The 27,763-nt window shown below is 36.3% G+C and overlaps 1 protein-coding gene across 6 annotated transcripts in view; it reads right to left on the reverse strand.

Moving 5' to 3' along the window:
- Window positions 1-27,763, reverse strand: part of Gpc5 (glypican 5) — a 1,283,302-nt gene that overhangs the window by 505,895 nt on the left and 749,644 nt on the right. For 2 of the 6 annotated variants that reach the window (XM_040747142.1, XM_040746922.1), the window contains one exon: window positions 24-462. The exons of the other annotated variants lie outside the window; for them this stretch is intronic. Coding sequence is in view for 1 of the 2 variants with exons in the window: in XM_040746922.1 (XP_040602856.1) it covers window positions 452-462 (11 nt within the window). In the remaining variant the exon portion in view is untranslated. Of the gene's footprint in view, window positions 1-23; window positions 463-27,763 lie in introns of those variants that run through there. 6 annotated transcript variants of the gene reach the window in all.

Raw genomic sequence — 27,763 nt, forward strand, 5'->3', positions numbered from 1 at the left:
GTAACTTGCAATGACATAAAAACTTCACTTAATTATTCGCTTTATTATGACACGATCCATTCCATTTGAGCATTCATTCACATAATATTCACTAAAACTTTCCTTCAGAACTAATTATGAAGTATCATATTAATATGAATTGCTAGTTAGCTATCCACCATTTGTATCCTGTAACATTTTCATTCTTTGTGGCATTTGAACTCAATACTGTGACATTGCATTCATAAATATTCAGGAAAAACAAGCACTGCAATAGAAAGCAAGTCCTAGGAAAAGGCGTATGTGAAAACAGTAGTAAAAGCAGAGCATTAAGAAAAGTGGGTAGTTTTATGAAACAGCTGGGGAAGCCTGTCCCTTCCTAAGACTCGGCCAGCTGCAGATAAAGTACAGACTGGAGGCTTCTACTGGTCTTCTCGCATGATGCTCTGCACACGAGGCTTTATGGAGGTGATCAAAGGCAGCCTGCATGAAATGAGATCCAGTGCAACAATTAGAACAACGCTCCTGCTTACTGAAGGGCACAGCAGTCTTTCTAGACAACATCCTGGCAAAAAATATATGTTTCTTTTTGCTGTCCCACTGACGGATGAAAGCAAACCCACAACTGTCCAATGTGATGAGGCACACAGCTCAAAATCATTCACCAACTTTTCCCATACAGCCTGTACGACTATGTAATATCAGAGAAAGATTGTCTCTTTCAAATAAAAAACACTACAGGTAACGTGTACATACTTGGAAAATCACACTTATTATTTCTAAGGGGATATCTTAAGTATGTTAACCGTGATCAACATATGGGTTCAAAATAAGACCCTGTTTGCACACAGGCAGGTGAAAAAGGATCTGAAAATACTTTATGGATTCTTGTATTCTTTGTTATACATATTGTATTATGTGAATAATGAAAATAAGACTCCTCTTGAAAAGAGGAGGAAATCTTGTGGTAGTGATAATGCTGATGAAATTTTAGGTCAACAGGGCATGCAAAACAAATCAAGTTCAGGGAGACAAATGTTGCATGATCTCACCTACATGAAGTTTAAAACAGATTTGTCAGAGTAGACAGTAAAAGGGTGACTTCCAAAGGCTGGAAATTTGGTGCAGTTGTAAAGGGCATTTCTCAACAGACACAAAAGCTGAGTCAGAGAGGAAATAAATTGAGGAGATGTGCTGCAGAGTGTTGTGAGTATAATTAGTGTGTCATGCACTATAATGTCATACCAAGTGGGTCTTGGTACATAAGGTACCAAGATAACGTAAAGATAATTCTATGAAGTACTGAATGTATTAATGAGCATAATTCTGTCTGTATTTCACCAGGTACACATACAAAATTTGCTGTATCCTGTGAAAATATATAATGATTTGTCAATTATAAATCACAATTAAGAGAAAAATGTTAATTTTGCCACTGACTCATTTTTAAATAGTGCTTATAGTTCCTTGTAATCAACTAATATGTGACATCAGTCATTAGCGGCCATAATTCACACACAAAGGTAAAAATGCATATATTTAGTTAAACATAGTGTCATATTTTTTTTCAGTCAGATGTCTGAAATATTCTTGACAAAAATCATATGATTATGTCCTCTTTCCAGACTCATTTAATCTTTTTTGTTTCCCTAGACTCCTAGGTAAATAATTATATACATGTTTTTCCTCAGTGGCTGTAAATTCCTGGAGTCTCTCACAACCAGAAAATTGCACATTTTACTTTCAATTATATTTTCTTGTTATCTAAGGAAAGCATATTAATACAGTGTGCACAATAAGGTCTATCGTCAGTCTCCTCTGCTCAGATAATATCTTGTTTTCAATAGCCATATTTTCCTAAAAGCAAATATTGCTTTTGTTTTTCATTTCACAAATGTTTTCAGTATTTACATAATGAGGTCTCTTAAAATATGTGAGAATGAATGAGGAATAAATAAATTGCAACTACTGAAAATGAGTCTACGTTTAAAGATGGATCACACATGGTCATGCCTAAATGCATCCAATATATCAATATTTATTAAGCAGACAGAAAGTCAATTGAACCATAACTTGCTTTGTGCTAAGAAAGAAGAAACATAGAAGAGGATATGGGAGGATTATTAAAAAGAAACCCAGGAACCTGCCCAAAGTCAATTCCAGAGGCTTCTATTGAATCTCTTCCCCCCCAAAAAAAAATCATTACAGAATTGAATAAACCATCTGCACAGGGAACAACAAAAGATAACTAAATATGAAATAGCCACAGCCTGTCATAAAACATCCTTGAGCTGGCAAAGCAAGGTTTTGCAACCACTGATTTTAAGCATGCCTTAGTATGCCTGTGCAGTGCACAGAAATACTTTAGTCTGTATAGATAACAAACATTTTACTTTGCTTGCTGAGAACAGCCATTCTTCTTTTGCGTTCTAGGATTTGCAAAGGAGAGTGTTTAATAAAAGTGGACACATGGACCAAGAAGAACAGAATGATTGGATTTACATGTCCACAGGAATACACGGCCCCTTTTAAGCACGGGTCACTCCTCTCCCGGCTATAATGATAGCAGTATTCACTTTGCACCCCTTGTGTCAGGTATAATAACTAACCCTGATTAACACTATAGGTTGGGCTTTATCCTTTTCCGTGTCCCGTTAAGTAAACTGAACCTTGAGATGCTAGCTTGTCTTAGCACACAAAGGTAGTTAAGCAGAAACTCTACAGATCGATCAGTTGTGTTTGTTCTTGATACTACCACTGAAGCTGCTCACAACCACATTGTGTTTCCTGAGGCACAGAGCAATTACCTTGAGGAATAACTATCTGAGTATGTGTGGCTGAACTGAACTTTGGCACTGAGTTATCAGCTATACTGCTACTCCACGGATACTCAGCAGTGTAGCCTCATGAAAAGGCAAGTGGTACCCCAGACTGTGCAGTGCTGACTTTGTATCTGAGTGTCATCTGGCTAGCAGCAGTGCATCCTGGACTGCATCTTAGGGCAGAAAAGAAGACATGAGTGGAAAAAGTAGATAGAATCCAGTTAAAGTTGGCATTTTTCCTAATCTGAATGTGCCCATGTGTTAGTTTTGAGAAATGTACTGGCGACTAGAAAGGTTGAAATATCTGTACTATCTCTGAAATCTTATTGTCACTGTACGTTTATTCCAGAATAACCACAATTTTAAAAAATATAGCTCCATACATAGATAACATAAACACACACGTGTGTATGTTTGCAAACATGTATCAAACATGAATAACAGAAGTTTAAAGTATTTATCTTTAAAGATTGAAAAAGAGAGCGAACACTATACCTTTCCACTTCCTGTCTTCCCACATCTCTGTTGTGGGCATGCGCTCTTTAGATACTGGCATGTTAGGCATTCTGTCTAAGTATTTGCTGTCTTTGTTTTCCTTTTTCTTTTATATTTTTTTCTTTTTGGTTTTTTGAGACATGGTTTCCCTATATTGTTTTGGAGTGTGTCCTGGAACTCGCTCTGTAGGCCAGGCTGACCTCGAACTCACAGAGATCTGCCTGCCTCTGCCTCCTGAGTGCTGGGATTAAAGGCGTGTGCCATCACTGCCCGGCGCTGCTTTTCTTTTACACTCCTTCCATCGCACCTATATGGTTCAGTGTGGTGGGTAATCTTTTCAACAGTACCTAGGAGATAAAAGAGGTACACCGCCACTTGTGACTCTATAAGGATGTCCCCAGAGGACATCAAACTGACCAGACACTGAGGGCTCAGATAAAATGAAGGCATTAATGCCTAAATGAATTCAAAATATTGTGGCATTTTAGGCAAGTGGCTAAAAGAAATAAGATATAGGCTTTGTTAGAAAAAGAGGACGCAAGCCTGGGGATATACCTTGTCTTGGTCTTCCATTCATAACTCCTTTCCTTACTCCCCATCCTCCGTGAAGGGAAAAGCAGATTCCCTTGCTGCTCCGGTCTTTGCATTGGTCTGCCTCATTGTACAGGACAGGACCAGACTAACCTAGACCAAACACTCTGGATCAGTTGTGAAAACCAAGTCCTGTGCCTCTCTCAAGCTGTGTCTGTCATGGCGAAATGAGGAAGCTAGTCTGTGTCTTCAGAGGTGAAAGCTGAATACCTCTCAGAAGAAACAAGGGGGAAGGGCTTCAGTTCTATTCTGTGCAAAGGGTGATTATTGGGTCAAGAAGAAAATATTAAATCTCAGAGAATAACAGCATAGTTTATGATGAGAAAAAATGCTGTTAAGACAAAATTTACTCTAGAACAATACATATTTTTCGAAGAGTTTTTGGGGTGTGGTGGAACTTCTACTTTTAAAATATCATACCAAGAAATGAATCATTTAACATCCTGAGAAAATACTGATAATTTTACTTGTTTATAAAATACTAAATCTGTAAAGAAACAAAAGGAGTGAATAATGTACATGTCCAAAAGGATACCTCTTTATTGCTAAGTCTGGTTCTTCTTCATCTTATTTTTCTCCAGGTTTTTGTTTGTTTGTTTGTTTGCTTTGTTATTGTTGATATTTCTTTGAGACAGACCAATTCTTTGTATAGCTCTGGCTGTCCTGGATTCACTCTGTAGACCAGGCTGGCTCAAAGATATCTGACTGTTTCTGCCTCCCTGAGTGCTGGGATTAAGGGTATGCGCCATCAAAACTTAGGTTTTCTGCATTGAAAAAACTATATATTCCTAATATAATCACCTCTATGTTTTCTGAATACATGCATTCAGATTTGCAGAATACCACAGGCTGAAAGGGAGATGAAACAGGTATTTGGTAGTTAGAGAATAGAGGCTTTGGAAGCACCAATGACTGTGTGATTGCCTTTAAGACAGACACCCAAGGCTAAGACCTGTGGGGTATTGTGTAACAGAGGCACTGAGTGTACATGGGGCTGCTGCAGAGACTGCGTTAAGCTTGCTCTGGCATGGAGCCTTCTCTAACCAGATGAGCGTTCTCACGACTGAGCATTTCTCTAGCTATGCATTCCCTCCCAGCCAAGCAGGACAGCAAAGTAGTGCATCCACCTTGTGCACTGCTGGATTTCCTTCCTTTTCCTCTCCTGTTATGCTTCTTGCAAGAATGGTCTATAATTTTTGAAAAGCATGATGTACCAACAAGGGCCAGAGGTTTCCAGCCCAATTAAGAGAGGTTAAGAGAGGTTACAAAGGATATGAATTCTGTTTCATACATGTTTAGATTTTCATATAATATGCCATCTTTAAAAGTAGAGTTCCACTTTTGAAACACACACACACACACACACACACACACACAAAGCTTTACGAAGCAGTGGTCCATTCACACTTCATTTAATTTCAAACTGCCCATTTACTCCATAGCATCTTGCAATCTGCTTTCCAATCTCACTGCTCAATTGAAACAATCTCTTAAAAGTCACAGCTGGACTTAATGGACATGGCCAGCTCATTTGCTCTCCCCAGTCCACATATTTTCCCATCTCTCTGCATCACTTGAAACAAGTGACTTTAAAAAATATCAGCCTTTTTTTGTCATTGGACAATCCACTATCCTGGGTATGCTATGCCTTCCCTGAAAGCCATTCTCCTGAACTCTACATGGTACTCTCTTGTCTCAAGCCATTATCTGGACATAAAGCAACACTTGCGAGGAAAAGAGTAATGGACAAAGAAGCTTACAGCTTTTAAACAAAGTTTGGAATTTTGGAGTGAGACACCAAATATATTTAAAACATCAGAGTCATGAACAAAACTGATGCCTAACTGTGAGAGAAATGTATTAATATAGTCAGTAAGACTATATTGAGAAAACTGTATAACATGATATGTTTATTTGCTTTGAAGTATTTTTTACGATGTGCCTGGAAGTGAAGTTTTACTAGTTCAAATTGTTTGAAGGTCTGGCTTCTTAGTAGATGATGTTTTCATGATTATACTAAGGGATGCTGAAATTCCTATCTGATTTAATGGCTACAACAGACTACAAGTAGATGCTGACATCCACTCTACTTTTCAATGCATAATAACCCACACAGTTTTGTTGACTGGATATTCTAATGCCCTTATGGTTTTAACCCCAAGATCTATATATTTCTTCGTGACTATTTTTTTTTCAAATAAAATGACTGGTCAGATGAACTCATATGACATTTAAATTTAGGAAAAGCTCAAATAACTTTCAGAAACATTTCAGACATGTTTCTATATTGAAGAAATGGTCATGTGCTGCCATATGTAACTGCAAGTGACCAATGCCACACTGACACCCTGGAAGGGTGTTTTGGGTCTCTCTTGATAATAGAGACTATCAAGCTGAGATATCCATAGTTTTCCCCTCCATGCCTAAAACTCTACTGTGGAGTGTCCCAACCCCCCATTTCCTACAACTGTTCTATTGTGTATGCATTTCAGAATTATAGGAAAGTAGATAGAGCAAACACTAATTAAAACATTAATGAACAAAAAGAGAAAATGAAGGTGCTAATATCAAGGGAAAGCTAACAATATTCTAGAAAGTAAATGGGAGGTTATTCTGGTAAGACTACTGGGTGTTTTTGTTATCTGGGGTACTTAGAAGACCAGCTACAGAGATGCTAAACAACTTGTCACATCTTTTTTGCTTACAGCCTCCTTTAGGTGAACTAGGAAGAAAGAGTTTGTCATGAGAGAAAACGGAGGAGGTTGAGAGACGAATGAAGAATGCTTTAGAAATATTATAATTTCTTCAGTAAATACAATTATTGGAATATCAAAATGGAGATTGTAGCCCAGTTTATATCATAAAACCTATATGTGTAGTTTAATAACTTTTATCACTTTAAACTACAAATTATGTCACACAGCATATATGTGTAGTTGACCAAATCTCATCAGAAAGTACAGAAAATATATAATTGCAACATTCCTGTACCCAGAGAAGCAGTCCATATTAAAGCAATCATAAAAATCTTAATGGTAGGGTCAAGAGTAAAATGACAGACTCTAGATATCCCCTATGTGGAAGGATTTGGCAATAGGGTGGGAGGGAGGGAGGAAGGGGAGTGCGGGAAGAGGGGAGGGAGAGGGAACTGGGATTGACATGTAAAACAAGCTATTTAAAATTAAAATAAAAAATGATAAAAAAATCTTAATGGATTCATAATACTACATCATTATAATTAAAGAAACAGTCAAAGACTTCTTAGACAAATAGTAGAATAAAAGTGGGGAGAAGGAACTGTATCTTGAAGGAACTGAGAAATGAGATATAGTGAATATGATTAAGATAGTATTAATGAAAACATTCTAAAAATAAATGCAAAATTCAATTTAAAATGAAACCCATGTTATTCTTGAATTGATATATCATTGATTTTAAAGTCATTTACTCAACATTTTTTGTGTGTAATATTGAAGAACAACATTAAATTTTAGATTTTCCACTATGAAAATTATAAAGGGAATATTTCATTCATGTGCATAGAAGAGCTTAAAAAATAAGTTCACAACTACAATTCTCAATTCATTCCTTTGAAGGTATTATATTAATTAACTAACCTCAGACAACATTACCAAAAATAAAATTATGCACATTACTCAAAGCACTGAAAACTAAAACAAATACTGCATATGCAGATTTTTGAATGAGAGAATAATGTATAGAAACTTCTATTGTCCAAGGGCTAAATTCATATCTCTTCTCTACATTTGTAAACCAACTACATTGTTGCACTATATAATCCAACCTTCATAAATAAAAATGTATACTACAATGCCACCAGCAGTAAAAGCAATAAACTCCTATACTTATATAAAACAATGTAGTATAGAAACACCTTTAGAACTACTGCTATTTTTATAATAACCCTTTTAACATCACAACTTTGTAGAAAGTGCACTGTATACACTTTGGAACTAGATACACTAAGTTAAGTCAACCTACATGTGCCAAATCAAAATGAACGTCAGTATATAATGAATTGATAATTTGAAAGAAATTAAGTTCTTTGTTACTGTATTTTTAAGTAATAGATTTATGCATAAATATAAACTAAAGATATAAGCAAGCTTTCAGAATGTTATATGTTATTATGACCCAGATGTTAATGTAAAAGCAGTCCTCATAGATACTGTTATATGTTATCACAGGATAAAACTCTGGTTCCACAATAGTGGGGACAAGTGAACAAGGAGTTTTCCTTTCCAGGGTGTGTTTACAAGCCTCTTCCCTAATTGTCAGTTTGGATACAGCACTTGTACACATATTTTCAGGCATTATCAGCTTGGGTGTTGCAACCATGCACAAAAAATTAATATGCTTTAGTACATCTCAGTTTCAAACAGCTTTTACTAATGACTCCTTAGAAAGTTCTATTTGCCTATGATTTTAGATATATAAAATAAGACAAATGTTTATAAGAACTCTTCAGCTAAAATCAAACTATAATATTACTGTTAGGCACTTCATACTCTGGGAGAAAATGGGAACTGCCCATTTTTATAGAAATTTCTCCTGCATTATGTCATTGCTTATTTTTGCCCTGTATAGAAAAAATATCCTTTTATAGTAGAATGCTAATGGTTGTTATAGTCATTTGTCAACATTTTGCATTTTCATTTTAAAGGTGTCATCTATATTTTACATGAACTCTTTTCCTAGAGAAATGTAAACTAGCCTCTACCCTTCTTTTAGGGCTAAAACAATGGAGAAAAGTACAGTTCCACCAAAGTTCAAATTGAAGAAACCAATAAGTGTGTTGCACTTAGAGATCACAGGTTATAAATTATTTACTTCAGCATGGATGACCATGAAGCAGCCACATCAACAAAGATTCTCACTTCCCTATAGTTGAGAACTTCCATATAACTAGAGATGTAGTCCTCTCTTCTGCTAACCTTCTATAGTGTAAATACCATATCAACTCCCAAGAACACAGAGGCCACGTACACTTAGGGCAGAAGTTACAGCTTTCTGGAAGGTACAGAAGGAGAGAGACTGAGATTAGGTGAGATGAGGTCCAATGAGCCTTTTCCATAACCTTCCTTCTATAGATGAACTTCAACAGCCAAGAGGAGAGATCAGAAGGGTCTCTGGTTATCATCAGATGGAAACAGCACACAACAGTGCTGGGTGGTCTAGAGATTTTCATTACTTCAGAAACTGACCACTCTAACATACAGTTTGTAATGTTGAAGTTTTCTTATGAGTTTTGAATTATATTTAAAAATAAATATCTGTAAAGATCATTGTTTTTGTTTAAAAGACAAAGAAAAATATCATAAAGCATATTGGGAGTTGAACTGCTAACAGATGTTCAGTGTGTCTATTCGTTAAAGCCTTCTTCCTAATTACTTAAGATAATGAAGCACACTGGAAAACAAAATTTTGTATAACTACAGATTAAATAAAGACACTTAAAATCAAAGATTCAGTTGTATGCATTCCTACACACTGCTTAACATAGTTTTACTTGGCCAGAAAGCAACATAGTGCAATGTTTCTCATTTTAATTATAAGCTGTATCTTTAGTAAATTACTATATACCTGAGTGTAGTGTGGCACAGCCCTATCTGATGGGAACGGCAGAAGTCATAAAGCTAACACAGCTGTTTGACAGAGATCCCGCAAAGCTGAGCTGCATGATGGCTGCCGTGCCACCTTTGGTTTTCATCTCTGCCTGTTGCTTACTTGGGAGACTCTAGATGTTTGTGAAGTTTGGGGGATACTGGATTGATGGGAATTTCCATCTGTGCCTTTTCCCAGGAGTACTGCTTCTAAGCTTCCCCAGGAAGTCCTGAACGTAGTACTCCTCCCGCTTTAAGAAGATATTCTAATTTACTTGAAAGTCTTCCTTCTACCGTGGAGGTTGAGACATAAAGAAGCCAGAGGTCTCTCTATGAGGCCATGAGACACTCTTGAAACATCTGTACTTACTGGGGAACAAGATGGTCAAAACAAAGCGAATTCAGAAAGGTCGGCAAGATGTGGAGGGCTAGAGGAGTCCGCCACAGCTCAGATGGCCAGCTTCTGTCCACTGTACACTCAGGCCATTACGAGGTGTGTACAGCAACAAAGTCAGAGCAGCTAAAGTTATCTCTGCCCTACACAGAGACTTATATTGATGAGCAAAGAATGGAGTTAGATCCCAGGACCTTCCTTTCCTAGAGAAGCCAGCACATGAAGAGCCACTGTGGTGTCTTATGACCAAGGAACAACAGATTTTATAAAATATAATTATATATATACACATTATATAAATGTATAAGTTATATAAATATATATTATATAAATGTAAACAGGGTTTGAATACCAACTGTAGCAGCTTGGCCTGAGGACATTTCTTGTGTACTCTGACCATTAAGAGTTAATAATAAATACACTGTTTGGACCATGGCAGTGTACCCTGGATGGCTTGAAGATTGTTTTTGTTTAATATCCTCTTAGCCACAAGAGCTACCGGCCTGAGAACAGGGTGTCATATGTCTCTAGATTTGTAAAAAAAATTAGATTGAGGGGTTGATAAGTAAAAATGTTTACAAAAAATACGTGTTTATCAATGATATCAAAACTTGAAGGGAAAATGATTGGGAAAGATAACTCTGTTCTGTCATAGTTTACTAATGATGACTATAAGATAAATAAGAGAAAATTCTAAGCAGATGTCTAAAACCAAAAATGGTAATACTCTATGAACTGGAACAACATGAATGTATTCTTGCTTACCGAATTCTGTATAAATAGAGAAGTACTCCGCCTGCTAGTCAATCAGGCTGCAAGATTTTACGACCATCATGGCTTTATTCAAGTCTGTCCCTGGTCTACTCCTTGCATCCTACATCCCCTGCTGGGACCTATCCATTACCAGGGATGGCTCCTGGCAATAGTGAGTCAAATATACTGTATGCACCAACTAGGTTGTAGTGTAGGTAGGCTTAGATTCCTCTCCATGATAAAACTGGCTGTATTTTTATAGCACTGATCAAAATGCTATGACCCGTTGGTTATACGGGTCATTCTATACATGTAAATCATCAAACCCATTCTAAGATAAGAGAACTTTTCCAACACCATAAATGCGGAAAAACAAAATTAATAACTGAAAGAATACATGAAAGGAGTATCAAAAATGTACAGAATAAACATAAATATTACTCAAACAGTACTACAAGTAAAAACAACAACAAAAATCTCCTTCTTAACACATCCTATGAGGCTAGAATTACACTGTTACCAAAATCAAAAACAGCTGAAAAAGAAAAGTATGGATGAATATTTCTTATGAATGTGGTGCAAACATGCTCTACTAAAAAAATAGAAAACAAACTAAAACTTAAATGCAATAAGAATAGAGAATTCTCAATAGAGGACTCTAATAGGGCTGATAGACACTTAAGAAAGTGCTCAACATCCTTAGCCATCAGGGAAATGTAATTAAAATACTCGAAGATATCAAGTAACTCCTGTCAGAAGACTAAATCAAAAACACCAATGACAGTTTATGCTGGAGAAGATGTGGTGAAAGAGGAACACTCCTCCACTACTGGTGGGAGTGCAAACTCAAAAAGCTACTTTAGAAATCAGTATGGAAATTCCTCAGGAAAATGGGAATCAATTTACCACAAGATCCAGCAATTCCACTCATAGGCATATACCCAAAAGACTCACATTCATACAAGAAGGACATCTGTTCTACTATGTTCATAGCAGCATTATTTGTAATAGCCAGAACCTGAAAGCAACCTAGATGCCCCTCAACTGAAGAGTGGATAGAGAAAATGTGGTACATTTACACAATGGAGTGCTACTCAGCAGAAAAAAAAACAATGGAATCTTGAAATTTGCAGGCAAATGGATGGCACTAGAAGAAACCATCCTGAGTGAGTTAACCTAGTCACCAAAAGACAAACATGGCATGCACTCTCTCATATATGAATTTTAGACACGAAGCATGGGTGTGTGAGCCTACAATCCCATCCCCAGAGAGTCTGGGAAACAGGAAGGACCCTAAGTGAGATATGCATGGTACCCCAGATATGGTACCATGGATCTCCTGAGTGAAATATTCTTGTACACTTATTTTTATATTTTCATGTCAAAAGTGCTAAAATTTGCATTTGTCAGCTATTCCTAACCTTACTGAACCTTGGCACTAACTCCATGTATCATTATTTTGAAATCTGTTTCTTTCTTTATTTTTTTCCTGATCAAGCCAACAAACTTTATTCTTTCCAAGGGTTTTTTAAAGCGCCGTAGGGGAAAGTGAGGAGGGGAGGACCGGGGGTGTTTATTTCTTAAATATTATTTTAAACATTTTGTTTAATATCTAGTTGTTCATATACTATTATTTTTAATACAACAGTATTTTGAGACAATATTAAATTGCGAATATATGACTATATTTTATTTCTGTTAAATACTGTCTAGCTGAGTACCAGTAAATATTGCTCATTTATGTTCTTATTGATAATGTGCTGGATTTTTATGAATATGTTACTGATCTAATAGTAATTTCATCACTAGAAATAGAGGAAAAGTTACATGCAATGCATTTTTATGGTCAAAATCTTGAACAACTTGCTTTTAAAGACAAGACCATCCATTTTTCAATTATACAATAGCTTTTGTAAACTACAAATCTGTAAAACTCATTGACATTGGAATATCATGCATTTTTGGTGTAATATAATAAGCATCTTTTTAACAAGAGAGGGAGAAATGAGTCATTAATTTATACATTCTTGAACCAAGGAAGGTGACTTCCAGTCTTGGACAGAATAATAGGTTAAATATGATTGTTCTCTTTCATTAACTCTAGTCCAGTCTTTGACAATCCTTGACCTAACTCATAGATACAGAGCTGCAACAAACACAAGTACATTTATTTTTTTAAATGCTGATTTAATATTATAACTTTGGAATATGTGTATATTGAGGAATTTGGACTAGTCTCTGACATATATTGAAACTCATTTCTGTATTTTCCCTATGTAGGTTCTGGGACCATGGGCTTGCCTTCTACTCTGTTTCAGGATAATCGAGTTGCTAAGGTTTTCTTGTCTCCTAGTTTATGTCATTCTCTATACTTTTTGGAAGATAGTACTTGCACCATCATGAAAAGTTAAGACAGAACCATCAAGTTGTTTCTTTTTGATGATGACCAATAAGGGAAAGGACCATACCTATAGGATGAATCTACCAAGCAAAATGGAACAAATTTCAACAATATACACAACAGAACATTGAATTAGAATTTATTGTAAATTTACTGGGAAGAAAAATATGACAAAAAATAAGGATTACCTTTCACATTTCCATAGTACAGAATAACATCGCAAATACAAGTCTAGGCTTAGGGAATAAATCCCTTCTTCCTTCATCCTTTGAAATGATTTCTAAGGACTTGATGCAAACATTCTATTATGAAGTGCTTTCAGGGTTACTAAAGAAAGATGTTAATTAATGACAATGCTAATAAATATAATCTCCAGCAAGTCATTATATATTTATTGGCTCATTGCATTTAGGATATTTTCTGGTATTATAAGCTCATTTATTTTGATGAAACAATTCACAGAGCAAAATATACTGCAAATATTCTTCACCATATTCTCTGAAATCACTAGGTTATAGGCAGAAATAATAATTATATAAATAGCAAAAATGAAAATATTTCACGTATGAACACGTTTCTGTTCATGGACTTGAGAAACATAATAGTAAGCTTAATGCTGAGTTATTTTTAGTCGTGATTTTTAAATATGAATTTTTGAGTCTCCTCATTTTAATAATAGCATAATAGCTTCAAAGAATACAATTCTTATCAAAGGATATATTAGTTTTCAAAGGAAAATCTGAGATATGTCAATGAAACATTAGAATTTTAACTGCCAAAAGCAGGGAAGAATGTAAGTTAATGGCAAAACAAAATGTCCTAAATTTTTGGAATGATTAGGTGTATTGTATATCACAAATTATTGCACTTTAATTTTTAAATGAGTTTAGACATCTGTGAAATTTAAGCCCCAGGGCCAGTGATTTGTGTGGCAGTATGTTATAAAAGGAACAAAGCTTTGACATGCAAATTCCTGCTTCTGTTGTATAAGCCCAGGTAACCTTGCAAACAACCTTCATGCACACACTGTAAGCTGAGTGATGGCTCCCATATGGGCTCATTCTTCTTTTCCCCTTCCCAATCAAGTTGACAGCAATTCTCAGTTCATTTTCTAAACGGACTGATAAAAGCAATGCTAAGCCTGTACCTGTTATTAACCTCCCTTGCACTATTATTACTCATATATTTTCCTTTGAGATAAGCAGCTAAATTCAGAAGCTGATCTTTGCATATGGTGGGCTGTTACCCCCCAGGAAGAATTGCAAATGTCAACCTATTATTGGGTCATTAGTGTCAGGTCATGATATTTCAGAGTTTGATGTTTTTAACCTTTGCAGGCATTAACCCATATGCAATATACTTTTGAAAACTTTATTTATCCTTGGTAACAGTAGAATCATGCCCCAGGAATATTGTCCCGTGATATGGGCATATGCATTTCTCAAGGATCATTAAGTATATTTATATAACCATCTCTTCAACCTTGTTTCAACTATCATCTATTAGCTAGGATAAAGCAAAATATGGATGAGAAATAGGCTTCATATTACTGACAGAAGAAATAAGGAAGAAAATACAAGTGGTATCTTGTAGAATCATTTCCTAATGTTGGCCTACTGTTTAGATTAAGTTTACATGGATGGGTATTATCTTATTTCATTTGTCACTGAAAGTCAAAATTGTTGCCTGTCATAAAACCTTGTGAAGACTATACCATTGCAGGAAGCATAGTTGCTATATACCATTAAAGTCATATTTAAAGAGGTCAAAGATAATCTATAACAATGTCATATAAATAAGAGATTTTGCACTCCTTACATTACTCAAAATATATGTAATAATTATAAAACAGATATCAAATCATGGTGTGGAGCAACTCTTTCTTTGAGACCCTATGTCTACTATAGGATGTGTTTTAGTATACCTCTTCCCTCTCATGTATATCCATGTAAATTATATATAACCATGTATATTGTATATAGTATATATTTAATATATACTACATATGATACATGTTGATAAGTTTAAAAGAATTAGGGCAAATAAAAAAAAAGAATTAGGGCATATGCATCATTTAAATAAAATTATTTGAAACACAGATTTGATAATTTAATGCATGCTAACAATTACCGCATTCTTTTTTTCTCTTTCAATCACTCATGGTTTTTAAACTGTTTCTAAAATCTAGTAAGTGGGAGAGCACATGTAAGAAAGACAATCTCATCACAAGGGAAATCATAAGTAACGTAAATCAAATTGGTTTATTCTCTCATGCTCAAAAAGAGAATTTTCTGTCAATTTCTAAAGGGATCCTATATATGTCACTTATTCATTAGATAATTATTTTATTTGGAAAACTTGTCAAAAATTATTATATTTGTATTACATACTTTTACCTAATATCACAACTTTAATTGGTGTAATTTCTAAATCTATAAAATTACTGTGACACAACATACAGGAAGTAAGAGGCCTGTTACTTTTATAGGGATGTGGATTTTTGTCATAACTCCCCCTTTTCTTTTGCTACAGTTGTTTTGAGGCAACAGTTTCTACTCTTTACTCAGTATTTGTCACTAGGCATTAAAACAAACACTTGCCACTTGTCTCCCTGTGAAAACTCAGGATGTACTAAGAAGGTATTGTTATTGTCCTTGTTTTACAAAGAAGGAAGTTTTTTAAGTGGGTTAATTTGTTTGAGGCCATACAACTATTGGGAGTTAGAGCTAGACTCTAGACACAGGCTGGCCAGCCATGCAACTGTATCTCAATACCCATTCCGGTTGATGTAAACATCATAACTCCTTGGTTACCTCAGCAGATAGTTAACAGAAACCTACTCCTTGCAGTTTTAAGACTCAGACTGAAAATACTCTGCTAAATAAGATAATACTACCACCTAGAAAACCTTTAAACATTGTTTTAAACTTGAGTGAAAGAATATATTATTGCTTTAGAGTATGAGGAATAAATAATGAAGGTTTATTTTGTGCTAGTGCATAACTGCCACACACTTCACAGAAGCCCCAAGGGTGACAAAGCCTTCTTGAGGTCCCCTGCAGCTAAACCTCTGACCCTCCATCTCCACAGCGTTAACATTGCTCTACTCAGTCATTTATGATTCATGGTGTTGCATTCTTCCCCACAGAGTAGATTGCATTCTATCCGACGTGGAGCCATGCTATGTCTCTGACATCCTATTGTGGTGTCAGATTACCTTCAGAAATGTTCTATGGGTTCCCAGTGAGATCATTTTTAGGGGTGTTTTCTTTTGGTTCTCATTGATTTGGCTCACTTCACTTTTCAATATAATCTTTTAATCCGTTAGTGTTGGGTTTCAACATTTTTCTCATCTTCCTCGAAGAAAGGACTGTAGGGCATTACCATTTATCCTTGACATTGACAGTGGCCAGGCAAGGTCCCATTCCCAGACTCATGACATCTCATTGCACAGCAGGGCAGCATTCCCCAGTATCAACCTGCCACGGATTGCCATTTCTGTACAGCTGGTACCTTGGCTGATCCAGTGTGATCTTCTGACATGTTGGTAGAATGTTACTGTCTTTCCTTTGCAATTTTAATAGGCAGATCAGTTATATTTCATAAATCAAAATACTACTAGATGGTCAGGCCATAAGCAGTGATCAGGGTACAGCTCTGAGTGTCTAAATCCTGTGATCAGCTCCCAAAAGAGCAGTCTGTGTTGTGGGGATGCAATTTCCCATTAACCAAGTCCTACGTGCTGATTTTTGTGCTTGGATTCTAAATACATTTGTGTGTGGTACATATGCACATATGTGCAAGTGACTACACATGTTGATTGCAGAGGTCAATGTAAATCCTATTACTTAAACATACATAGCAATAATTTTGGGGACAGAGTTTTCTATGGGCCTGGAACTCACCAATTAAGCTGCCTTTACATTCTAAGAAGCTTTAACATTTTCTGGATTTCACAATAGGAGAACTCGTATACCCTGAGGTCACTTAAAACTTAGACTGTTACCTATTATGTATTCAGTGCATTTATTTAACCTGCCTTTAAGATAACCCTATTGCACCCAAACTTCATTGCCTTAGATTTTCCATGTAATCAATTTTTGTAACCTAAACTAACATGTAAAAATAACCTTAAATTATGCCCTCTTAAAAGCTATGAATCCATAGAAATATATGTGTGTTTGTACATGTATTATGATAATCATTTGATACAAATAGCAAGAGTGGTTGAATGAAGCCTTTTTAAAAAATGAATATATACCATAAATGTCGAACACGATATATGGATATTGCTTGATAAACAATTTTATTTGTGGCATTGTTTGTTATTTGGTTCATTTGTACATTTGGAGCCAATGACTTAATTCCTTGTGTCTCTGTTACTTTTATATTATTGTGGTAAGACTCTATGACCACAGCAACTTAAAAAAAAAGTCTTCAATTTGCAGATTGCTTTCAGAGGGTTAGAGTTCATGATAGTGGAACAAAGATACAGTGGCAGAAACAGCTGAGAGATTTCTAGTTCATTCCCAATTAGAGAGCAGACAAACACACACACTCACACTCACACACACACACACACACACACACACACACACACACACACGGAATAGTATGAGTCTCTTGGAACCTCAAAACCCACCTCCAGTAATTCACCTCCATCAAGGCCATACTTCTGAAACCTTGCAAACAGTTCTATAAGCTAAGGCCAACTGCTCAAATATATATGAGCCTATGGGGGCATTCTTATTCAAAACAACTCACCATGCACGAAGCCCATCATAGGTTTTGTTAAAATACCCCTTTTTCCTTCCCTGTGTAATACTTCTTGTATTGTTCAAAAAGAGTGTGACAAACCCTTGTTAGAGACAGACAGAGACAGGGAAAAATAATAAGACAGCTTCCAGACAGGCACAGGTTGAGACGCATACAGCAGGCAGGCAGGAATGATTTGAAAACATGGGGAGAGTGAAAGAGTTCAAATCTGGACTCAATCTTGGTCAAATGGTACAAAAGGGAACCGCTTTATTAATTTCTGTTCTTAATGCAACAGTGACACATTTTGGGTACTATGAGTTTACTATGAATGTGTTCAAACTGATTGTGTTTTGGCATTCTGTGTGAGTACTCCGTAATGTGTTAAATCTATGATTACAGACACATGGGTGGGTGGAGGTAAGGGAGAAAGCCTGTATAGCAGAGGAGAAACCATGTCTTAAGAGTCATCCCTTTACAATTTATGAAGAGTAGGACTTCCTAAATTCACTTTCATTATTGCAACATCTGTACCTTCTGCCTGTCTATTCCAGATTCCTTCAAAATGATTTTGTAGTCGTGGCAGAGCATCATTATGAAATGCATCCTTATTTAATTGGAAATTGTTATCAGAGGATGAAAATTGAGATGTGACCTTTACTTACGGCTTGTTGTCTTTTACCTAGAGTGTTCTATTTTCCATCTGTCTCTCTCAAACAAACTAACAAAAACAGATTTTTTTTCCAGTTGACTTCATATCCAGCAGTATATAGCACTAGTCTCTACATGGGGCTGTTTCCTTGATTCCTGGAAAACATGCTCAAAAGGAAAAAAGCAAGAAATAGACGAGTCCAAAGGTATGGGCTTATAATCAGATTTTCATACCCATCATTATATCTGAGGAATGTTTTCTCCTCAAGCGAGAGGTCGTTCCCATTTTAAACTTTGGCTAAATATGAAGCTAACTGTAATTGTACATGCTTTATTTTTCCCGAAAACTTAAAGCACTGGAAAAACACAGTGGGTAACTTAACTTGACTTTGCTTTCTACACAAAGTCACTTGGAGATTCTTCATAGACAAAAGGAAGGTCACAGATTTGCTTCACAGTCTAGGAGAATCAAGGCCTCTGCTCTAAATGATGTCTGTCTGTGGGAGACTTTCAAGACTGGTGAACATCAAGTATACTTTTCAAACTCCTGGGATTGTCCTCAGGGAGCATGCTTACTTGTGAAATTAAAAGAAAAATCTATGTTTCCAAAAAAATCCTTACCATCCAACAGTGATATACATACATCACAAACAATATAATAATGCCATCTTTTTCATTTTACACATGATTAAGTGTTGTTTAAAAATCCAGGACTACATTAGCTTTGTAGCTGACAACATCTCAGAAAACAAACCATTTCTTTCCCTTTATGTTTTAAAGTAGGAACCCAGCTTTGTGACTTCCAGGGCAGGACCTAAATGGATGAACTGAGTTTAGAATTTCCAGAGGATAGTTTTAAACTTGAAACAAGTACAGTTCATCTCTTATTCCAATCACTCATTGTATTATCTGTGGCATCTGCTAAGGTAGTCAGCCCCTGCTAAGTTCCTTAGATATTCATTGAGCCCATACCAGCTGTGAATTATGCTCTGTGTCCTCAGTGTTCTCCTGTCACAATATGTATGGCTCCTGTTTTCCTTATTGCATCATACGGGACTGAGGAACTAGCAAGCTGCCAACTTGCTATCAGTGGCAATCTCTGAAACAAAGGATGAGGGTGACCAAAAAGCCTGACACAGGAAAACAATTACTATTTTGAAAGTTTTAAACTAAAATGGAAAATATTACAAAAATGTTTTACTTTCATTTGATTTCTCTTTCAATTCTACTATGCACCTAGTTCCTAAAATACCCTGTGATAAATAAGCAATCATCCCCAGATCTATAATGGTAACTAGGGATCCCTAAAGATCCCAAACTCTGTCAGTGTTCATATAAGAGTGTTCACTGTTATATAAAGCAGTGAAAGATTAACATGTGACCTATATGCGCCCTCTTATACCTACCTCATTTATAGATGGTTTTTAAATGACTGATATCATGCAAGTATCATGCAAATAGTTGTTTTGATGTATTATTTAGGAAGTGGTGACAAGAAAATATTACTATGTTTAACAGGAATGCATTTTTGGAATGCTTTCAATCCATTGTTGTTGAGTCATACATACAGAATTTGCAGCTTTGGAGTCCAGGTTACATATGATAGCAACAAATAATACAGTCTATCACAGATACAGGATGCTATACAGGAACTCAGAGAAGTTCTGAAGAGAACATGGCATCTCCAATGTTTTGAGAAGAAAAATTGATGTTAAAGCGATAATCACTGAAAGCATCTAGAAAACGTGTTTTGACAGAAAAGCATAAAACATTTAGGCAACAAAAGAAGAGTCTCAGTAACCATCTAGGCTAAAGTGAAGATGTCAAATAGACACCAAAAGGCCATTGAACGGCAGGCTAGGAAGAGCCGATTACACCCTGCTAAGAAATTTTCTTCTGAGTGATGACGGAAAATTGTTTTCTTACCGAATCAAAGTGTACATACTTTGATAAGGTCTCCATCTACTCAATTCCGTCGCTGCTGTCCCAGCAGTCTAGCAAAAGACTGTTAATGCAAGGTGAGCGTCGTGAAGGTTGGTGCTGTCAACTGATGGATTATGAACCTCTCCTGGGAGAAGAGCCTCTGGGTTTGTTTATGGGAGTTTATCCTGATGGCACTGACTGAGGAGAGAAGACAAACTCATCGTGAGCTGGACCATTCCTTAGCCCAGAGACTCGGCATTGCATAAGGGGCCAAAGGAGACGCAGACGAAGCAGCAGCTTGCATTCGCTGTTCTCTTCTAGCCCCAGACATCGTTTAAAACGCTGCCTTAGAAGCATGCTGTCTGGACTGCCCTGCTGTGATGGACTGGATGCAGAGCAGTGAGCTAAAGCGAATCGTTCCACACTTAAGTAGATTCTTTGAGAATATTTTATCATAGTGACGGGAAAAGAAGCTAAGACAAATGGGTTCTAATAAATCTTTATTTAGCAGAAAACAAACCCCCAAAACATAAAGCAGCTCAAGGATGCAATTTTGCAAAGTGTTTACAAACATAGTAGCACAAACTTCTACTTTCAGCGAAGCGTGTAAATTAAAAGATTTATGAAGCTATGAGAGCTCTAATGGTTACAAACTTGAAGCCACATTAGAATCTAACTGCTGAAAATAAATACAAAGAAAGAAGTGAAAGAGGCTAATGAAAAGGTGATAAGCACTCGTACAGGACTTGAGCTTGAACGGCTGCAAGCTACTCATAAGAAATCACAGATTCTCGCAGATAATGAAAGGATGATTTGAAACTTTGAGAGGAAACAACCATTAATTATGATTTCTATACTGAAAATAGTCTGTAGACATGAAGATGGATTTAACCTAGGACAAGTAAAGGAGTTTGCTTTATTATTTCTTATCTAAGAGACCCCAAAGAACATCTTCAGTGAAAAGAGCACCAAGTAAAAGCACCTGAAAATCACAGGATGCATATAGCTAAAGTGAAAAAAAAACTCACAAAAGAGGAGCAGAAAGATATTAAAACGCTCTTTGTACAAGTGTGGTACCCAGGGCAAGTGTATTATGGAGAAGATACAAGCAAAGGGATGTGATCCCATCACTAAGTGGTAAGCATGCTAACTATACATACACTATGTAAAGCACATTGTATCTTAAATGTGCCCAAAGTCTCATATGGTAAAGACTTCATTGATATCCTGTAGTGCTGTTGCAGCAGTGATAGACATTAGGAGCCCAGGGCTAGCACAGGAAGTAAAATCACTGGCATGCCCTATAAGGAAATATTGAAGTCCTATCTACCACCATGTCTAGCTTGAGCAACTTTGCTCTAACATGGATTAGCTATAATGTTTTCTTCCACACCTGACCACAGACAAACACCTCTGGATCTATGGGCCAAAATAAAACTCCCTCATTTACAGCTGTTTCAGACATTTTGTAACAGTACTAACCATTGAATATCAGGTTCTTATTCCTAGAATTTAATAAAAGCTATCTAGTAGGCATATGCCAACAATACCATATGTGTTCAAATGTTATTATAAAAATATTGAAGTGCTACAAAATGAGGAAAAGGAAATGAAAAAAAGAGCAATGAATAACAGTACCAATATTACTAAATGTTAGCACACCAATTCAAAAACATTGTCTTAATAGACGAAAAAATGCAAATGTATGCCACCAAAGTCTTGGTGATATAGGAATTCGGACAGATTAAAACTTAGAAATAATGAAAGTGATGCCATGCTAACTCTGAATAAAGCAAGCGGTAGTCAGTGCACAATGCAGTCCAGCAGAAACAGACAGATAATCAGAATTACTAAAGGGGTTACTCCACTAAAGAAATAGAAATAGAATCATAGAACTGAACACAGACAGACAAAGGGAAATGAGGTAGAAGACTTGAACAACACAGCCATCAAATGAGACCTAAGTGGTATGTATGACTGATATACCTGTAATGATCAGAGCACACAAGGGCTTGTAGATCCTCCAGTAGCTGAGACTCTGAAGCTACCCATCATACCAATGGTAGCTAGAGGATTTGGTTGTTAATCATTAAGAATTTTGAAAAAAAATTTTTAGTTTTTCTCTCTCTGAGTATATAGATTATTGCATACAATCACTGCTAACATTTATTTGTACTTTTTAGTAACTGAAAATATATTTAATGTGTGTGCTTCATTATGGCTCCTGGTGATAGTTCCCGTTCATTTCTGAATTGGTGGTTATGTGCATTTCATTTTCTGTGTATTTTGTTCCTGTGAACACTCTGGCAGCTTTAGAGATTGCATCCATTAGCATTGCAAAGCACTCCTTTCCCCATTTAATGTTGGTCTAACAGTGAAGTGTCTCTCTAATTTTTTTATAATTCTACATTTGATGCATACCAATGATATGCCATACTTGTGTCAGCCTTTTTAATCTGAATGTAGTTTTTCCATATCTACTGATAACATCAGCACTAATTCTCATAATTAAGTTTCTTATTTAGTGCATGTATTTATGCGCAAGTACGGGGGTGTGTGGACACCAATGCACCCAACGGGAAGCATGTGTTGAGGTCAGAAGACAATTGTCAAAGGTTGTTTCTCTCCAGCCACATTGGGGATAGATCTCAGTTTCTCAGACAGTACACAAATGTCCCTTCCCTTTTCATTATTTATTTAAGTTAGCACACAAAGTAACAAGTTTCCTCAGTGCATGCCAGGACACAGGTGACACTGTACCTCATTTTTATTAGTTCCTATCCCCCGTTGCCCATACTTCCATTTTTTTTTTGTTTTACCAGACAGGGTTTCTCTGTATTGTTTTGGAGGCTGTCACATACTTACATTTTGTTAACTCTTTTCAAGATTATTTGTAATTAATTTGCTCATTGTGAGATATTTCGATTGCTTTCTGATGCTCCCAAGACCTCCAATAAAATCTGTTTTGAATCAGAGCAGAGTTAGCTACTAGCTGACTAAAATTAACCGTGGAGTTTCCCTCTTCCGGCTGCAATAAGAGGTTTCAGATAAACTAGAACTTTGAATATTTCAATTTGGAGCTCAACTTTTACAAAGGTAGAGGATCACAGTATTTATAAAATATTCTCATCTTGACCACGGAGAATAAGAGATTTCAATTAATTGCATTACCTTCTTAGCTCATCTAAAAACAGGGTATGTGCTGGGCATTGGTGGTGCAAGCCTTTACTTCCAGCACTAGGTAGGCAGAAGCAGGCAGATCTCTGTGAGTTCGAGGCCAGCCTGGTCTACAGAGCAAGTTCCAGGAGAGCCTCCAAAACAATACAGAGAAACCCTGTCTTGAAAAAAAAACAAAAAAAAAAACAAACAAAAAAATGAGGTATGTGTTTACATAAAGAGTAAAATAGATGAAAACATGCTAAATCAACATGGGTAATAGAAGAAAACTTTGAATTGATGTGAGTGGATTGGAGGGAGAGTGGAAGGGGAGAAACATTGCAATTATATTTTGAGGTAAAAAATATTGTTTCTCCACTGATACTTCAATTGAATTTTAATTAATAAACATAATACCAGTAATTTTAATTTAGAAAATTTGTTCTATTGCATTTTAACAGGCAAAATAAAAGTGCACATATAGCATGTATATTAAGTACAAGGTAAAAAGTATAAAAAGCTGAAAATGGAATTTAACCTCCCAAAATCCTCACTACAAAATGCCTCAAAATGATGTTCAAACCTTAGATCTTATTCTGAGCACAATATTATTAATACTGTGTTTAATATAATTCAGAGCTCTCACATGTCACAATCCTGAAAAGCAGGTCATTTTCTCATGGTTAAATTGCAAAGTCTATGTATATATCAACAAAACAGAGCAAACTCAAATCATATGTTAGCAATTTAAAAGAAATCTAGTTTGCAAGTCAATTTAAGATTGTCGTGAACTGTCTTCGGTAGGGCATTCAGTCATTTTGAATATGGACAGGTACTTTATGGCTTTGTTTTAATGGAACTCAACTTGATAGTTATTTACTATGACTTTATTTCACACAGTGGCATGATGCAATTTGTAATAAACTATCTAGCTTATTGTTAAATTATTTTTAACAAAATATATTTCTTTGCAGGCAGTGTTTTTTCTCAATTTTTTAAAGGAATGATTGCATCTTTATTTATGTATATGTGTGTGTATCTATGTATATGTATGCCACTTTAGTGCAGGGACTATGGACATTAACAGAGATTCTTAGTCCCCAGGTGATAGGGTTACAGCCATTGTGGATGCTGGAAACCAAACTAGGGAAATCTGCAAGGTCAGTTAGCAGGCTCAACTGCTGAGTCACCTTGCACTGCCTTTCCATATTTCTTGAAATCAACAACGAATCTTCAGATAAACAATTGCTAAGCCACTGTAATGAAGATATTATTCAGTTTGTTTCTCAGTTTGTGGCATTTTTCTCTGTATTTCCTTTAAATAATGGTTTGTTTCTTAAAGATAAACTAATATTTTTTTAGTTTTGAAATGAAAATAAAATTTAGTAAACATTTAGTAGTCATATCTATTTTTAAGCTAGTTATGGTGTACAGAAGCATGAGCAGTGTACTATGATTATATGAGGCTAGTTGTTATAGTTTACAAATTCAAAAACATTATTAACTGATTTTTGAGTACTTTCTTAAAGGAGAAGCAGTCAGGTGTGTTAAAAGAAGCTTTTTCCTTGCTAGCCGCTTTGGTTTATCCCCCGCCAGTCGCCTGGGCTCTGCCGTGCCAGCCTGGTTCTAGATTCGCATGAGTCCCAAATAAACACACAGGAGGCTATATTCATTATGAAGCTGTTGGCCTTGTTTGTCTCTTACTGGCTAGCTCTGCTTTAAGTAATTACCCCATAATTGTTAATCTAAGTAAGTCTCTTACCAGAGAATAGTTCCAGGCTTCCTACCCCCAATGGCGTTACATGTTGACTCTCTTGTGTTTCCCCTTCCCAGAATCCTCCTCGATTCCTAGTCCCTCCTATCTAGGTTTTCTAGTGGCCAGACAGTACTTTATTGACAAATGCACAGGCAAATAACAGGACTTCCCCAACATCTCCTCTTTTCTGTTTAAACAAAAGAAAGGTCTTAATTTTAACATAGGCAAATTGTATATGACAGAACAGTTATCAAGTAAGAACATAGTTACAATATTTTAGCAAGATTTAAAGAAAATATCATCCATCCCATCCTTGTGAGTCCAAAGTCCTATATGTAGCTTATCTTTTATCATAACTAAGGAAAACTATAATTATAACTATCTGTCTTCAACTCCATCAAAGACCACATAAGGATAATATATAAACACTAGGATTGACAGAGACATCTTACTGCCTGGACAGTCACCCGAAGTTCCTCTGTAACGTTGGGGCATCCATCTTCAGCCCATAGGCCACAATGTGTCTGGAACACTTCTCAGCAAAGCAGGAAATTTCAAACTGTCCATCTGCGTTGGCAGTCTGTCAGTCATTTTTCTTTGTCCTGCAGAAAGTCTCATAGACTCTTCATCAAGCAGGAACCCTGTAAGACTGAGTTCAGTAGTCACTTTCCTGTGGGTCCTGCATGTCCAGATTATACAACAATAGTCAAACAGTCTAGGCAAGAGCAGTTTCTTGCCCAAATGGCTAATCTTGCCATGTTGAAAGCAAACTCCATAACAAGTTTCTTCGATGCCCATCTTCCTCTCAGACATAATTGGTGCTGCCAGGAGCAGACATTTCTCATTGTCAAGAAAAACCCTAAACCATTTTAAATGCCATGTTCTGAAGGTCTTTGAGAGGTTTGAAGACTGTCTATCTATTTCAAATATATTTCTGTATATCTAGAACACCTAACTTACCTAACTATAAATTCTATTATAAGTAACTATCTATAGTCTGTATTCAATTATGCATTACATTTTAAAAGATCAGTATAAGCACAATACTTAATCAAGAGGAGAAATATAAGCATCACAAAATTGACCTTGAATTTGTATCAATAAATGAAAAACAATACCCATACCATAATTCCCTTTTTACCATTAAAAGGAGATTGGCTGTGATCATTAGCCAATTATAAACAATCCCATTTAAATGAAAACAAAGATTTATAAACAAGATGGGAATTGGGACGTCGCTCATTCCAAACTGCTTCCTGCTGGAAGGGGGCGCTGTTCACACCATGGCTCAGAAACCTGTATAAGTCCATATTTTCGGGGTCTGTAAGACTGCATCATCTTCGCTGTTTCGATTGTTGGAACACCTGGTCCACTGCTTCCGGGGGTCTTGGTTCGTCAAACCACAAAAGCCTGGAAGGAATCCTTAGCTTTTCATTTTCTGTAGAAACATAAATAAAAACTCCTTTTCCGAGTAACATATCCTTATGCTTAAATTTTGAAGTCAAGGTATTTTCAAAAGATATAAGTTGTATTAATTTAGCAGCATTTATAATCAAGTGTACTTTAGTAGCAGTTCCTTCCTGAGCAAGCAAAAACTGAAAAACACAATAGCGTACAGTATCCAGACTCTCTGTGTATTTTCCATCTTTACGTGGCTTTTTTATTTATCTATTATTACTTTATTTATTTTACTTTTATTTATTTTTCTTTGAGACAGGATTTCTCTTTGGAAATCTGCCTGCCTCTGCCTCTGGAGTAAATCCTACTGGCGTGCGCCACCACAACGCCGGCTTTTGTATTTATATACCACTTTGTCATTTCATTTTCTCTCTCAATCTCACGTATATTTTTAAACACACTGTAAACCTTTAGAGATTTTTCTTTACCCAAGTCTGACTTTACTGTAAATCTTTATGTTTTTCTGGCCACGTGTCTTATCTGTAAAACCGTGGCTGTTTTAAACTGCGGGTTTTTCCGTCAAGATGGCGGGCGTAAGCGTGACTCCAGCTTACCACCTCAGTCCATGCTGACATCCAGCAAAAGCTGCCACTTCCAGCTGTACGTACACACCTTTTAATTGTTAGCAGAGTCTCTTAAAACAACCTTGCTGTTTTTTTTTTTTTTTATGCTGAGTCAGGAAGACTCCGGTAAATGAGCCACGTGAATCTCGGCTTGTCGCTAGCAAAACAGAGCACACATGAGAAAAATGCTGCTACCAAAAATCTGTGCTTCTCACCATTCTTCTGTTTCTAAAATTCCTTTAAATCTTTTGTTATTTTGCGTGGAAATTCAATCCCGCTCCTGATCACCATTTTGTTAAAAGAAGCTTTTTCCTTGCTAGCCGCTTTGGTTTATCCCCCCCGCCAGTTGCCTGGGCTCTGCCGCGCCAGCCTGGTTCTAGATCCGTTACGGGGCGTTATGGGGGAAGGCATAAAAGACAGCACACAGGAAGTCTCGGTCTCT

Source organism: Mesocricetus auratus, unplaced genomic scaffold (genome assembly GCF_017639785.1).
Source record: "Mesocricetus auratus isolate SY011 unplaced genomic scaffold, BCM_Maur_2.0 Super-Scaffold_2245, whole genome shotgun sequence".
NCBI classification, from domain to species: Eukaryota; Metazoa; Chordata; class Mammalia; order Rodentia; family Cricetidae; genus Mesocricetus; species Mesocricetus auratus.